Genomic DNA, 16,671 nt, shown 5'->3' with positions numbered 1-16,671 from the left:
TCATATCGGATGAATTAGGAGTATTAAACATAGACTACTTATAAAACTAATTACATAAATGAGAGCTAATTTGCGTGACCATTTTTTTAAGCCTAATTAATCTATAATTAGCGCATGTTTACTGTAGCATCACATAGTCTAATCATAGATTAATTATGCTCAATAGATTCGTCTCGCGAATTAGTCCAGGGTTATAGACTGGGTTTTTATCAATAGTCCACGTTTAATATTTATAATTAGTATCCAAACATCCGATCTGATAGGGACTAAAAAAGAGTTTTAGTCCCATCCAAACAGGCCTTAGTCTTTTTTTTCTTCTCTATCTTTATTCTCTTCCCCATCTCTCCAGACGAGGAAAAGGGTGGGGTAGATGGATCTGATGTTGGTTGATTTTTCGGATTGAGCCCACAAGTCCGATCTAAAGAGATAGATAAGAACGAAGTTAGTTTTTGTTAGAGTATATGGTAGTTAGAGTCATATTAGGATGTGATTGGTTTGTTTGGATTCCTTCAATATCTGTAATCCTTCCTTATCTCTTCCCCCATATACTCCTATATATATCGGCCCCCTGAGGCTCAATACAGTGGTCCAATATTCGCAGTATCCTCTCTTCCTATACTATCCAACATGGTATCAGAGCGGGCAATCTAGCGCCGCTCTCACGCTTTCGCCGCCGCTGCCCCTGGGAGTAGCGATTTCCTGGGGGCGGCCACCCGTTTTTTTATTTTTTCTTCCTCGTCGCTGTCGTCATCGTCTTGGAGAGATCGATCTCCACGACTGTTCTTCGTCGAGTCTAGTCGTCGTCAAGCAGCAGCAACAGATTGCATCTCCTCTGTCGACCTCCGTGCCTGGCGCTCTTGTATCGCCGTCAGGCCGCCCGTCGTCGGCTTCATCTTTAGCGTCCGTTCTGCTCCGCCGGCCTCACCGACAGGCCCTGCCGTCGCCGTCGCCTCCATTGGCCGACGATCGCGCCCCGATGGACAGACGGACGACGCAGCTCGACTGCTCCACCTCCGGCACCGGTCTCTCCTTGCAACCCCCGACTCCTCCGTCTCCAGCACCACCGTCGACGGGGGGACGAGCTCCCGGCACTGCTTCTCCGCCGCCGGTCCTCGCCTACCACCTCGCCTGTCCTGCTGAGACCATCCTTCGCCGGCTCACCGGACGTCCACCGCTCGGGACCACTAGGATCTGAGGCCGCCGGTGCCGGCGCCGGCGCTCGCCGGCCACTGGGTCCCCTCCACCCGGCGCCACCCCGTCCCCGCCTGGAGGGTCGCGGCTGTTGCCGTCTCCTCGCCGGCCGGCTGAGTCATCGTCGACCTTTTCTGTCTGCCTCGCCATCAATCTGCCGCTTCATGTCTCACTTTTCTATCTGTCTACGCGTGTGTGGATGGATAGGATTGGGGAGAGGGAAAGGCATTGGATGGACCGGTCAAAGGATTGCTACTTGATGACTTTGGTCCCTGCTGTGTGGTGCACAAGGTGGCGTGGACTTGGTCTATGGACCATGTGTGAGAGGATGAGCTGCACAGGTGAGCTTGCTACTGATGCTGTTCTGCTGCTACATGTATCCTTGTTTTTTTTTCCCGTTTCAAAAAACGGCTTTGCGTCGCCCACCGCCTCGTCGACATCCACGCGTCTCTGACATCGGCATCGACTCTGCTTCAACTTCATCGTTCCGCCTCACGCATATTCGGCTTGATCACCCGTTCAAGCGCCCGGCTACGACGACTTCTGCAACCGATTGTCATCAAGCACGCGTCTACGCCATCAAGCTTTGGGGTGCCGCTGCGTTCGCCCCCCTCGGGTCGCAGTGCCGCTGCCTGTGGTCCACACCTCCACTGGTTGTTGTAGTGCTGAGAGGCGCCCTCCTCAGCACTTCTACATCACCGGTGGACTTCTTGCCGCTGCATCGACATGGAGCTGCAGCTGTGTTGTCCTCTCGGACCGCAGCTTCGCCGCTTTCGTCGTCTTCATCGCCGTTCGCGCATCGACAACCTCGTCGTCCGCACTGGTCATCGTCAGCCGCTCAGGGTCTTCTTCCTCAACTTCGAGCATCGCCGCCGCATCTTCAAGCTGCCACTGTCACCACTCTAGGCCGGTAGTCCAGCTACCTCTACATGGCTACCGACGTCGCCGTCCAGGTCGTTGGTCCCGCTACATCACCTTCTACTTCGTCCAACATGATTCATCGCCAGCGTCGCCATATCTTCCTCGACTACACTTCGCTCTTCTCCAGCAACTGCGTGCTGCTCCGACAATTCTCTCTCTACGCCGTTCTCGCGCCGCGACCGTCTCGGAGGCCTTCCCTGCTAGTCTCCTCCGACATTGGCGTATGATTCATGGTGGTCCCCTGTCTCGCCCGCGCGGTATTGGCAACACTGTTGCGTGCGTTCGTCCAGAGTTGTCCCCGGGTCTGGCAAACTCTGTGTGACGTCTCGTCCTTCACGGTTCGACTACATCGGCTCTTCGGCGTCATCTTCCTCAACGACTACCGCGATTGTGTCACCGTCTTCGTCTCCAGCGCGTCCTCGCGCACCTTAGTCCACGACGCCCCTCCCGTGCGTCCACGACCACTCTACGGCGCCCCATGCGCGTCCTGCGGCTCGGCTAACTCGACATCAGCTTCCCGACTTTGGCTACATTGACCACGGCTACTCTGCGCACGGCTACCTCGACCACGGCTCCCTCACAACCTTTGCTTTGGCTACGTCGACTATGGCACAAAGGGCTATCATCCGTATTGAGCACTCTTGCCGGTTTCTTCTCCAGTCCAAGTGTCCGCACTGCTCACGCTTGGACTGCGGGAGGATGTTAGAGTATATGGTAGTTAGAGTCATATTAGGATAGGATTGGTTTCTTTGGATTTCTTTCATATCTGTAATCCTTCTTTATCTCTTCCCCATGTACTCCTATATATATCGGCCCCCTGAGGCTTAATACAATGGTCCAATATTCACAGTATCCTCTCTTTCCATACTATCCAACAGTTTTATGATCGGTTAAAACTAATTTCGAATCTAAATTCGATGAGAAGATCGGGATAATTGTCGACCTAATAATAGCAAAATAGTTAAATTTCCCAACAAAAACTCATCACATATGGGTCTCACGTGGATTCTACATTTTATTTTTCTGATTGTAAATGTCAGGGCGGACGAATACTATATGCCACGTGAGCTAATAAGATTTTAATACTACCTTGAAACTACATTAATTTACATTGATTTTAGGAAATGAGGATCGATAGATGAGGGAGTGGACGTTTTCCGATCGTGGGAAATGTGGGATAGGAGAGGTTAAGACTTGAGCGTGGATTTGGGTCGTGTGGAGAGGCGATCACCAGTTGGGTGCGGTTTCCTTCCACGCTTGGGCTCGAACAACTGACGCGGTGTCGTTAAAGTTGCTCGCCTCGCTCACACGCCGCTTCGGCTTCTCTCAACTACTGTTTGCTTCGCCGCCGTCGCTGGCGGCAAACCGCCATGCCTCGTCGTCGAGGAACCCCTCTCCCTACTATCCTCCTCCTCCTCGCGTTCGTCGGCGGCGCATGCGGAACGGAGATCCTCTCCAAGTCCCGCCTCGAGAGCTGCTCCCACGACTCGGATGCCGGCGGCCGCCTCAAGTGCGACCGGAAGCTCGTCGTCGACCTGGCCGTCCCCAGCGGCGCCGTAAGCAAGCAGCGCCCTCTACTCCGTCCCGTCTTTCTGCATTTCAGATTCCACCACAATCAGATCAGATTGTGCGTTCTGATCAGATTCTTCTTCTTCTTCTTTCTCGCAGAGCGGCGGCGAGGCGTCGCTGGTGGCGCGGGTGGCCGGGGTGGAGGAAGAGAACGACACGCCATCGGCGACGAAGAGCATCCGGGATCCCCCCGTCATCACCGTCAGCAAGTCCGCCACCTACGCGCTCTACGCCCTCACCTACCTCGACAGGGTATTTACTTAGTGACTGTTTCATCAAATCAAGTGTGTACTTCTTAATGCTCTGTTACTCAATCCCTTTAATTTCTCCTTTGCTTTCTCTCTTCAGGATGTTGCTTACAGGCCTGACGAGAAGTATGTCAAAACACACAAATGTGAACCATATGCCGGTGCTAAAGTTGTTGGAGAGTGTGAAAGGTAACACATTTCCATGCTTCTTGTTGATGCATCATCATTAATTAACGGCCTGTCAAAATCAATTTTTACATAATTACATGACCGTCTCATCATTATTATAAGCGGATTTTTTTATAGTCCGCCAGTACAAAGTAAACCTAAAGTGTCTAGGCAAATCGTTCTTTAGTGCTCCCTCCGTCCCAGAATATAGCAACCTAGGACCGGATGTGACGTATCCTAGTACATGTCCAGATTCGTAGTACTAGGATACGTCCCATCCGGTCCTAGGTTGCTATATTCTGGGACAGAGGGAGTAGTGTTTGTAGAGTAATTTCAAATGTGTTTGATGGCCTCTTTATTTGAAAAAAAAAGACGTGACTAACCTTTTCGTAGATCCTTGTTCTTTGGGTTCACAACTATAAACATTCTTATTTGGCATTCTCTATGATGTTTATGTTATACCAACGTAATGGTGCCTTTTAATTTCCATGACTACGGTTAGGTTATGGGATGAGAAAGGCAATGTAATCAAGCAAACAGAGGTGAGTAACATCATACTTATATGCTTATTGTTACCTGGTATATTGATATACAATAATATTAATTTTCTTATTCTGCATGGTTGAGTCTAACCTTCTTTACTGAAAAATCGTCTCCCAATTTAGCGTCCATGGAATGCCATGTTCCCATGCTAACCATCGGATCTTAAATAGATGTTTTAGTTAGCCACATTTTGGTTGAAATGGTAGAATTTAGTTGAAATATAAGTAACCCCTCTGTTTCATATTTTAAATCGCTTTTGACCTTAATTTTAGTTTATAGAAAAAATTATCAACATCTGAAACACCAAATTAGTTTCATTAAATCTAAAAATAAATATATTTTGATAATATGTTTGTTTTGTGTTAAAAATGTTACTGTGTTTTCCTATAAACTTGATCAAATTTAAAAATAGTTTGACTAGAAAAAAAAATCGAAACGATTTATAATATGAAACGGAGAGAGTATATTTTCTTGAAAAGGTAACTCACAAGACATGTTTCATGCCTCCTTCAGAAATTTTTAGTCTATAATTGTTTGTTGGCAGTAGGAATCATTTAAGTGACCTCGCAGGAAAGTGAAGGCAATATGCTAGTATTAATGGCACATATATTTCAGGGAAGGCCTTTGTTTGTGCTTTTACTTCTATACACATGGATATAATTTATAATCTTGTTATGACGCTCACTTTTTCCTCTACGTTGGCTTGTACTAGCCTATTTGCTGTCCATGTGGGCCTCACCGTGTACAATCGAAATGTGGAGACATATGTAAGTCCATAAATTATGTTATTCTTCTGGATGTTTTTCTGCACACTACCTAACACACCATCACACTCATCTACTTTATAGGGTCTAAACTGACCAAAGGAAAAGCTAATACGGCTCACTGTGTGCGATTTCCAGGCGACTGGTATGGAATTACTTGTGATGTACTTTTTTTGTATATTGCTTTTGTAATCAATAATCATTAACTTAGTGATTCCTTGACTCGGTGTACTGACTTAACTGAAAATAAAGGTTAATGTCTTGGCTATACTTCTTGATCGGAATGTTAATTGTCTAAACTTGACTAGTGGCATGATTTATAATGTGTTTTGTTGATCAGGCATGATTTTATTTGTTTTTGGCCAGCTGGGCATCCATCACAGAAGTATTTTTTTTCATATTCCAAAACCTAGTTTACTTCTTCTGAAGTAGGGGACACTTTCCAAGGCACTCTTCTATAATTCCAGGGTATCCTTTATTATTTGTTTATGATCAAATTGAGTAAATGCATCCCTTTGTTTTCTTATGAGCAGGTTCCATGTATTCGGAATTGGAGCATGGTCACTTCGGTTCAGTATCAGAGTACAAGTGAAGAAAGGATCTTCTGTATGGGTATGATTTGAAATACTTCATTAAGAGTTCCATCAAGCTATTATCACTGAGGACTCCTGAATAAATTATCAGATGAACCGTCTTGGCAATTCTTCAAAGCCTTAAGCATAAATAGCCATGATATGAACGGATGAAGTTTAGCAGCCTTGTTGAATTTTGTGTTGTTAAATTCGAGATTATCTTGCTTTTTTTAGGAACTAAAATTTTGAATGTTTATGTTTTTGGGTATGCCAAGCCTCAGAAGTGTTTTTACAATTTTTCTTTTCCAATTTTACTGCAGGATGTTGTTGTTGGTCCAGAGAATAAAACTGTTGTTTCTGGAGATAACTTTCTGAGAGTAAAAGTTGTTGGTGATTATACTGGTTATACAAGTATCCCATCATTTGAGGACAACTATCTTGTGACTCCACGGAAGGTGCATCATCAAATTATGATAGTCATCCTGACACTATCAATATATTTGTAATTTCTGTTATGTGACTTTAAAACATTATTGAAATGTGCTATATGTGCTGAAGGGTACTGGTAGTAGTCAGCCACAAGACCTTGGTAATGAACATTCCAAATGGATGATATTGGACAGAGTTCGTTTTACACTAGACGGGCTTGAATGTGACAAGATTGGTGTTGGTTATGAGGCTTATCGAAACCAACCTAATTTCTGTTCAGCACCATATGGGAGCTGCCTGGGAAACCAGCTTTGGAACTTCTGGGAGGTAATTATAGAATTAATTAGTTGATTCCCTGTGCTTTGTTACGGGATGTGTGGATGAATGCATGTTATACATTATAGAAATGATAGATGTATATGTTTAAATAATGTGAAAATGATGTGGAGATAATGATTTGACATTATCTGCATATTGAGTTCTAAAAATACAACAAAATTATAAATGATACATCATGTTTGCATGATATTTAAAATACTCTAGTTAATAATTGGTAGTGGGTGCTGATGTGGCATACTCGCATGTGATTTAAAATACTCTAAATAATAATTGCTAGTGGGTGATGATGTGACACACTTGCATCTTGAGATTTAGAAGTTAGTGGGAGTCAACTATATAGATAGTATAGATGTGCCTAGCCCTATTATTTTATTCTTTTCCTTTTCACCAAGATAGGAAATCATGTTGCCAACAAAAGAGCACAACAGAGAAATATTGCCTTTCTTGGCTACCACTGGTTATGGAAAATTAAGTGTCACGAATGGGCCATCTTCTTTTTTTTTCTTTTCATCCTAAGTCATATTGTAAATTTTATCTCTTGCTGTTACTAATTTAATACTGAAGCACTTCTTTTAGTTTTCATTCTGGTGAGATCACCACAAGATAAAAAGTGTTTGGTGCCTATTGAGTCTTGAAAGATGTCACGGTTTGTTTCAGTATGACAAAAGACGGATCGACAACAGCCAACTGCCCCTATATATTGTGGAAGGAAGATTTCAGAGGATTAATCAACATCCAGTACATTTCCATCGCCTCTCTTACATTGCTCTCGTTGCTAATGTTGGATAAAGCTTCTAATGCATGCCCCTATAGAATGCAGGTGCTCATACATTTTCTGTGGGTGTCACAGAAGATCTTAATACCAATTTACTGATAGAGTTGATGGCTGATGATATAGAATACGTCTATCAGAGGTAATAATGATGTTTAATCATTTTGATTTAACAATAACCACTTAGATTTATATTGGTAGATTAAATCACACTTTTCAAAGCAGATGCTATCAATAAAATTTCTCTAAACCATACTTTTCTCTAAATTTCTGCCATGTTTGACAAACAGTATGGAAACAATCATCTCTGCTCTAGTTTTCATCTCTGAAGTCTTGCTCTTGTACATTTCTCTGTCTTTTAAATTAGTAGAGTGTCTAATGTGTTGCACTTCCTTATCAGGAGTCCAGCAAAGATAATTGACATTCGCGTTCCAACATTTGAAGCCTTAAGCCAAGTTGGTATAGCAAATGTCACTACTAAAAATATTGGTAAACTGGAGTCTTCATATAGCTTGACGGTATGTATCTCTTATAGAATTTTCCTTGCCGTGTGTATTTTTTTTCTTTAATGTAGTCCGAGTTCAAAGTAGTACGAACTGACCTGCAAATTAAGGCTGACTTTGATTTTCTTGAAACTTAACCAGTGTTTGCTACTTTTGTAGTTTAAATGCTCAAGTGGTATCAGTCCTGTGGAGGTAATATTACTAGTATCATCTAGTACATGTTTAGTGCTTCGGTATGCATTGTTTGTTTCTACTTGTCCTCTTTTTATGCATTCCAAATTTTACTTGAAGACCTGCTTCGGTAGATTTAAACCTTTTTCAACATTTTATTGGTCAAGTAAACGTATAGTTTCATTCCATGTAATCAGTAAAGCTGCCTGGCTATTTTGGACAGTCTATTTTCCTTTTAAGTGGAATATTTGGGACATTTGTTCCAACTCTATCATGTTTTATGCCTCATTTTACTGTTTATTATCCATCATCAAACTTTCCTGCTTTATGTTCTCACTGGATTCAGTCTCTTGAAGTTTTCCTGGCGTGGTTTTCAGGAGCAGCTCTATACCATGAAACCTGATGAAGTGATTGCCCGATCATTTGAGTTGCGTTCAACAACAGATCAAGCAGCAATGCATCAATGTGAAGGTAATAGAGCTTAGCATCAGTTGTGCTGTCAATGATCCCGTGTTAGGACTCACATGGCAGGCATGCCTCTAAGTTCCATTTCAGCTATTCTGAAGGCATCAGACTTTAGTGAACTTGACAGAGAAGGATACCGTTTCTCTACCGCAGCTACGGTTTATAACAATGGAGCACAGGTTCTGAATATTTGCGCTTTCTTAATGATTCTGATTGAACTGATTAGTGCAGAAAAAACTATATCAAATTTGGATTCAATACCAAATGTCAATCTCTATGCTCTTTGGGCTAAAAAGAGAACTATTAAAACTTTGTCGAATTTGGATACAATATCAAATGTCAGTCGTTATGCTCCTTTGGCTAAATAGAGAACTATTAGATGCTTTTATAACCAAGTCATACATTATCATCTCGTGTAAAATTATTATGAGTATAAATAATGAACTCAGCCACGATTATTATGTATTCTCTGAACAATTAAATCCATTCGTTTTTGCCGCGAAGTTCCGATGCTTAACTTGCCTTGAAAACTCTGTAGATCGGTCCAACGAATGACCACAAGAAAGGCGGCTTCTGGGATTCCATCAAAGCTTTGTGGCGTAACCTGATCGATTTCCTTACTGGCAGATTGTGCTGGTACTTCAATTCTTTCTAGTGTGATCATAACATGGTTTTATATTTGCTGAGTGTTCATCATTACTAGATAGTAATTGTTTGTGCTAGCTCTGATCATTGTTGATACAGCATAAGTATTTTTGTTCCGTTTTCTGCTTCTTACCATATATCATCTCGGTTCAGGACCAAATGCCCGAGATTGTTCGACTTCGGCTGCCATATTCAGTACGTATGCATCGGCTGGATCCTACTGCTTCTCCTGATACCCGCAGGTACGTTCGTTAGCCTTTCAGTACCGTTCGTTTCATCGCCAGATCGATCATCAAGCTGCCATTGCTCATCATTTTTTTTTTCTTACCTCAATCTGTCATTTTTGCAGCTGTGGTTTTCCTGTGGCTTCTGCATCAGGAAGGCTTGTTCGACCCGCTGTACGACTGGTGGGGGCTGGAGCCGGACGACGACTACCGCGCGCGCCGACGGCACCAGAAAGGGCGGCACCACCGGCACCATCACGACCACCGGCACCGTCACGGCCACAGCCACGGCGACCACCACCACCACTACCACGGCGGGCACCACCAGAGGCGCAGGCACCACCACCCACCAGCGTGGGATGTGGAAGGCCACCACCACGACAGGCAGCAGCACAGCCACGAAGCGGGGCGCAACCACCACCGTGGCTACGGCGAGGTGGTGGCCGCGGGCGCGGCGCCGCTGCGTTTGGACAGGGCGAGCCGGCCGGGCCAGACGGAGGTCGACGCCGTGGTGGAGTACAGGGAGCGGAGGAGCCGCCACGAGAGGCACGGCGGGCACGGGCACCGCGACGGCCACTACTCCCCGTCTGTGTAAGGGATGGCTCTGACAGTCTGACGCATCTAGTGTACGTGGGATTGACATTTGAGTATTCACCAGCGATCTCGTGGTGGACTTTTCAGTCAGTTCTTGACATTGACGTTTGCCTTGTACTAAAGCCAACGTGGACTTTTAATACCCTCCGTTTTTTAATAGATGACGCAGTTGACTTTTTTCATATGTTTGACCATTCGTTTTATTTAAAAATTTTATGCAGATGTATAAGATATATATCACAACTTAAAGTACTATAAGTAATAAAACAACTCATAACAAAATAAGTTATAATTATGTAAATTTTTTGAATAAGACAAATGGTTAAACATGTGAGAAAAAGTTAACAGCATCATCTATTAAAAAACGGAGTTAGTATGATAAATCAGATCATTTTACACTACATCAGGAATATAGGCCGCCCGCGTCGTCCGCAAGACCTGCTATGCTTATGTTAGTACCATTTGTTTCTATGCTGTTCGATATGGCATATACGGTTTTGATGCAATTTGCTGATTTCCTTTTTCCTATTTCCCACTACTAGATAGTGGGCATAAATCTCACGATAAGTCCCAAAGATTCATATTGAACTTCAATCGGAATTTCTCTTAACCCAATGACACGCTGATCTAGTTTTCATCGGAGCCACTAAGTGACTGTCTAAACAGATTTATTTCTGTCTATAAGCTCCCACTGCATTATAGGAACTAGAAAAAAAAGGAGATTTTTTTATCTTTCGCATACTTAGGATTATTATTATTGTAATTTACCTTTTGGTTTGGATAGTTTTTGCAACTATTATATCTATTTGCACAAATACCTCGATGGTTCCTAATCGTTAATAGTCTGATAAGTATATCTTGGGTTGGTTCGCAAATAGGATCCCTAATAGTGGAAGATAGGAGATTCACATCAGAAAACATAAGTAAACGAGCTTCCGCCTAAGCTTCCAAGGATAAAGGTAGATGAACAACCATTTGATCCCCATCAAACTCCGCATTCACTACTACACAAACGATTTTTTTATATGAAACCCCATGATTTTTGCAAACGGACCATAACTTGCCGTGTCTGGAAAAATCGAGCGGCATTTTTGCATACGGCTCCTTAAGACGTCCAGATGGAAAAATCGATTTTCCCATACGGGCCACTTAAAATGTCCGCATGCGGACCACTTAAGAGCCCGCATGGAAAAATCGATTTTTCCATATAGACGTCTTAAGGAGCCATATGCATAAATAAAAATTTAAAAATTTAAAACTAGTTTATCTCACTCATATGATCTCCAAATTGGATGATTATTTTTCCTAAATGTTTCTAAAATCATGCTCTATCATGTTATTGTGTTATTGCTGCTATTATTTTGGCCATTTTTTCTTGTGACTTCGTTTTATCAATTAAAAATTTGAATTTCAAAACTTCAAATAATATTTTGAAGCAGTAAATAATTTTAGCTGAAAAAGTCATCAATAACAAAGTTGTATAGCTCATCAAGATCTATAACTTTTATTTTGGTCATTTCTTCATCCGATAAAGTTATAGTAACATTTTCAAAAAAATTACATATCTCTCTTATATTTTATAAAACCATATAAGATATGTAAATTTTGTGAACAATGTTACTATCACTTTGTCGGATGAAGAAATGACTAAAATAAAAAATTTATAGATATTGACGAGTTATACAACTTTGTTGTTGATGACTTTTTCACCTGAAATCATTTAGCATTTCAAAATGTTGTTTGAAGTTGTCATAATTTGAAATTCAAATTCAAATTGTTGAAACAAAGTCATATAGAAAAATGACCGAAACAAAAGTTGTAGATCTTGATAAGTTATACAACTTTGTTATTGATAGTTTTTTCATTTGAAATCATTTACTACCCGAAAAATTATTTGAATTTCTTATATTTTAAAATTCAAATTTTAGATAGTTCGATCAAACTCGGATGGAGAAATGACCAAAAGAAAAATGATAGATCTCAATGAGTTCACAACTTTGTTTTTGACAACTTTTTTACATGAGTTGATTTAGTACCATAAAAATTCGATTCGAATTTCTCATATTTTTGCATGCGGGCCCTTAAGAGGTCCGCATCCAAAAATGCCACCCCAATTTTTTCATCTCTGTCGACGAGTGGTTCTCGTGGACCGGATGAGTTGAGTATTGGGGTACGTTGGAACGAGGATCTACATAGTACGACATCAAGCAGACAAAAGACAAGGATTATACTGGTTCAGGCCCCTTATCAGGTAATAGCCCTAGTCCAGTTTATATGAGATTAAAGATGGAGAACCACATATTACAAAGAAAGTAGACGAAATAGACGATACCGACAAGATCGTAGTCGGTGTACCCGACGAGATCTCCCGGTGACTTGGCTCCGTATACTCCGTCTTCGTGAACTATGGTGGGTGTGTAGACGATAAAATTCGATGCCTTGCACCCCTCACTGGGGGTCCCTTTTATACCGTGGATCATCTTGATCCCTAAGTAAGGCCTGGAGATATTTGATCTGGTACGGTATAAAAGAATCTCTATCCCTTTCAAGTAGGACTTTGGTAAATCACTTATCTCGTAAAGATATTTCCGTAATTTGGAACAAATCCCTACAACGTATACGGAAACGATCCGTATACGTGAAGGTATACCATATCAGTATATTCTATAAGTCGTAGGATATGAGGTATGCCTTATCTATAACCCTGACAATCTCCCTCCACTCTCTTTTCCCTCCCACCACTTCAATTTTTTCCAACCCATCTCCTCTCTCTTTCCCCTTCTATTATTTTACTCTCCCCCCTCTCTCTCTCTTTCTCTCCTCTCCTCTCTCTTTTTATTCTGTCCTCTCCCTCTCCCTCTCCGAGAGCGGGCGCCAGTGGCCGTGATGGCGTTGGCGGGTGGCGGATCCGGTGGCGCCGCCCTCAGGTGGGCCGGATCTGCTGCCCTAGGGAGCGGCTCCGGCTAGGCGACGGCAGACGCGCAGCGGGGGCGGCGGAACCGGCGAGTGGGCGGCAACGCGGGTGGCGGTCTGTGATTATTGTTTTTGATATTTGGAGATTATCATCGAAGTGGTTTTGGGGATAATCAATTTTCAGGTGATGAACAGGGTTTGCTGTTTTGTCGGGACCGGTCAGACCAGGCGGAGGTTGCCGGTCAGACCGGTGCTATGTGTGCGGTCAGAACGGCCAGGCCCGTGGTCTGACCGGCCGACGCTGTGTTGGTTTCGGTTTCGGGTTGTTTCTTTGGATATCCGTGATTGTTTCATGGTTATGGCTTCTAGATGGATACTATACGTATGTAATACTGTTGTTTGCTACTAATGAGTCAAGTTGGAGTTAGCTTGGTCTTGGAATATGGTTTCTTTGTTTGTTTCATGTGTAGGTGACTCGATGCCTCGGGAGAGTATTTGCGGTGATGGACCGGGAGTCGGCTTGGTGGTAAGACGATGGAGGTTGATGCATGTGGTTGATGGAGATTCCATATGGCATATGATGGAGGTATTGTGTGCGTATGGGATGCGGAGTCGAATTTGGAAGGAGTCCAAATTTGATACGATTGGTTATGTAAAGTTTGTTTCTTGTACTAGAGGGTTTACTAAGGTGTTTAGGACGCTTAGTATGAGTTTGGTTCGTGGCTTTAGCTGCCTACCTCATGTATAAATAGAGGGGGAGCGTGAGGCTTCCCGGTATCCCTTTTCGTGTCGCTTTTCATAGCGTTGTGTCTTAGGGTTTCGAGTTTAGTCGAGATTTTTGTAAGGAGTGCTGTTGTTGCACTTTGTAAACACAGAGAGAAGTAATAAAGTTGTCATCTACTTTGAGAGTTCTTCAATTTGTGTTTCACCGGGTTTCGGCGGTCTAACAGGCAACTCATCGGCAGTCAGACCGGCGACATGAGGCGGTCATACCGGCGGGAGCGAGGCGGTCAGACCGGCGGTGGCAGCAGGTGTGGCAGGCGACTTCGGCGGTCAAACCGGTTGATCAATATCGGTCAGACCGGCGGCATCCGAGCGGTTAGACCGGCAGATCAATATCGGTCAGACCGACTTCCGTCGAATTCGAGGGTAACTTTTATTTCCACTAAAAGTTTTCGGTTTTTGGGTATACCAACCATTCACCCCCCCTCTGGTTGGCTTAGTTCTTGTGATTCAATCCTACAAGTGGTATCAGAGCCTTGTTTGCTTTTTTGGATTTTAATCGATCTAGAGTTTTTGCCATGGCTACTCCTGCTAGGTTTTCAACTAAGCCTCATGTTTTCGATGGAACAGATTTTTCTCATTGGTGTAGTAGGATGCAATCTTATATTATGGCTGAAGATTATGATATTTGGAGAAAAGTTTCTCATCCTTATGTGATTCCTGAAGCTATTAATACTGCTGCTGAAAAAACTGTTTTTGAACAAAATTGCAAAGCTCGCAACATTCTTTTGAGTGGGATTTCTCGTTCGGATTATGATCGTGTTACTTATCTTCAAACTGCTCATGAGATTTGGATTGCTTTGAGTAATTTTCATCAAGGTACAAATAACATTAAAGAACTTCGTCGTGATCTTTTCAAAAAGGAGTATATTAAATTTGAGATGAAACCTGGAGAAACTTTGGATGACTATCTTTCTCGGTTTAATAAAATTTTGAGTGATCTTAGATCTGTTGATTCCTCTTATGATGCTAATTATCCATAATCTGAGATTTCTCGCCACTTTTTGAATGGTCTTGACATGTCTATTTGGGAGATGAAAGTTACATCTATTCAGGAGTCAGTTAACATGTCTACCTTGACTTTGGATTTGCTTTACACAAAATTGAAAACTCATGAGATGAATATTCTTGCTCGTAAAGTTGATTCTAAGTCGTGCTTTGGTTTCGTTTCGACTTCTTTGGATGTTGGTGCTTTCTTGCTTTATTTAATGCCATGTCTGATGATCAACTCGAACAGTTCGAGGAGGAGGACTTGGTTTTGTTATCTAACAAATTTTCTCGAGCTATGAAAAATGTTAGGAACATGAAAAAAGGAGAACCGAATCGTTGTTTTGAGTGTGGAGCACTTGATCATCTTCGCTCGCATTGTCCTAAGCTTGGGAGAGGAAAGAAGGAATATGATGGTAGAATCAAAGATGATGACATGAACAAGAAGAAGAACGTGAAAGAGAAGGAGAAGAAGAAGCATTGTATGCAGTGGTTAATCCAAGAACTCATAAAAGTTTTCGATGAATCGGAAGATGAAGATGAGAGCAAAGGTAAGCAAGTTGTTGATCTAGCTTTTATTGCTAGTAATGCAAGTTCTGATGTTGATGAATCTGATGATGATGATAATGAAGAAAAGCTTAGTTATGATCAATTAGAACATGCTGCTTACAAATTTGCTAAGAAACTTCAAACATGTTCTATTGTGCTTGATGAGAAGGATCATACTATTGAGATTCTTAATGCTGAAATTGCTAGATTAAAATCTTTAATTCCTAATGATGATGAATGTAAATCTTGTGAAGTTTTATTTTCTGAAATTAATGCTTTGCGAGATGTCAATTCTGTTAATTGCAAGAAATTGGAATTTGAGATTGAAAACTCTAAAAAGTTGGAGTGTTCTTTTGCTCTTGGATTTGCTTTATATGCTCGTGTTGTTGATGAGTTGATTTTGACAAAGAATGTTTTGAAAAAATACAAAGTTGCTTTTTGTGCAAGTTCTTTGGTCAATGCTTCATGTGCAAATAAGGCAAAACAAAACAATGGTGTTTTGATTTCTCAAGATTGTTCAAAGTGTGTTTTGAATGAGTTGAAGTTGAAAGATGCTTTAGGGCGTGTTAAACACATGGAAGAGATTGTTAAACAAGATGAGGTGTTTTCTTGCTCAACTTGTAGAAAACAAAAAGGTCTTTTGGATGCTTGCAAAAATTGTGCTATTCTTACTCAGGAGGTTTCTTATTTGAAAAGTTATTTGCAAAGATTTTACGATGGTAAAAAGAACTTCAACATGATTCTTGATCAATCTAAGGTTAGCACACACAATCGTGGTGTAGGTTTTGATTCTTATGCTTATCATGCTAGACATCCTCCTACTATTTTGGGTGCTGCTGGGAGAGGTGAAATTTTGATTGAAACTGAGCCTAAGAACACTGTGTTTAAATCTACTGACATCATGTCTTTTTTGAATGCATCTTCTTCGAAATCAAATGTTGTGAATGCAAAACCTTCTATTGATGCAAAACCATCAAATTCAAAACCATCTACTTCACAAATTTGTCGTGAAAAGTATACTTGTTCTTTTTTGGAAAAGATGGACATTTGGTTGGTTTTTGTTTTCGACTTGCCCATAAACAGAAAAAGGAAAGAGAAATTGCTTTTGCAAAACGACGTTGGCAAAAATCGGGTTTTAATTCGAGGACCACGGTTAGACCGACACTGACTAGTCGGTCAGACCGGCCAACGGTCAGACCGCAGGTGAACCGGCGGTCAGACCAGTTGCCAGGCCCGGTCAGACCGCAGGCATAGCGGCGGTCTGACCAGCCTCGGGGCAATTTTACGCGAAATTCAACTCAGACTTTTGTGAAACAAAAAG

The 16,671-nt window shown here is 42.2% G+C and overlaps 1 protein-coding gene and 1 pseudogene across 2 annotated transcripts; both read left to right on the top strand.

Moving 5' to 3' along the window:
• Window positions 1-589: 589 nt before the first annotated feature.
• LOC107280934 (uncharacterized) lies at window positions 590-2,755 on the top strand (annotated as a pseudogene).
• Window positions 2,756-3,309: 554 nt separating this feature from the next.
• Window positions 3,310-10,300, top strand: LOC4338255 (protein HAPLESS 2-A-like). 2 transcript variants are annotated; one of them, NM_001420294.1, is made up of 18 exons: window positions 3,310-3,668; window positions 3,781-3,933; window positions 4,030-4,118; window positions 4,600-4,639; window positions 5,353-5,407; window positions 5,489-5,549; window positions 5,938-6,016; window positions 6,297-6,431; window positions 6,535-6,732; window positions 7,402-7,482; window positions 7,558-7,658; window positions 7,917-8,034; window positions 8,179-8,211; window positions 8,568-8,661; window positions 8,746-8,834; window positions 9,194-9,291; window positions 9,454-9,542; window positions 9,650-10,299. In NM_001420294.1, exons 1-18 carry the CDS (start codon window positions 3,483-3,485, stop codon window positions 10,117-10,119), a joined length of 2,169 nt encoding a protein of 722 aa, NP_001407223.1. In that variant the 5' UTR covers window positions 3,310-3,482; the 3' UTR covers window positions 10,120-10,299. The 2 variants fall into 2 exon arrangements, with proteins under 2 accessions (NP_001407223.1, XP_066166324.1); XM_066310227.1 differs by lacking the exon at window positions 8,179-8,211 and having other exon boundaries at window positions 3,431-3,668; window positions 9,650-10,300.
• Window positions 10,301-16,671: the final 6,371 nt, after the last annotated feature.

Source organism: Oryza sativa, chromosome 5 (assembly GCF_034140825.1).
Source record: "Oryza sativa Japonica Group chromosome 5, ASM3414082v1".
NCBI classification, from domain to species: domain Eukaryota; kingdom Viridiplantae; phylum Streptophyta; class Magnoliopsida; order Poales; family Poaceae; genus Oryza; species Oryza sativa.
This window is presented reverse-complemented; position numbering and strand designations above follow the sequence as displayed.

What these genes read in the sequence shown, in the direction of transcription:
- LOC4338255 (NM_001420294.1), top strand. Translation starts at nt 3,483, where the DNA reads ATGCCTCGTCGTCGAGGAACCCCTCTCCCTACTATCCTCCTCCTCCTC. An exon ending in ATCTTGTGACTCCACGGAAG is followed by an intron (nt 6,432 to 6,534) that starts GTGCATCATCAA and finishes TATGTGCTGAAG; the next exon opens with GGTACTGGTAGTAGTCAGCC. An exon ending in CTTACTGGCAGATTGTGCTG is followed by an intron (nt 9,292 to 9,453) that starts GTACTTCAATTC and finishes ATCTCGGTTCAG; the next exon opens with GACCAAATGCCCGAGATTGT.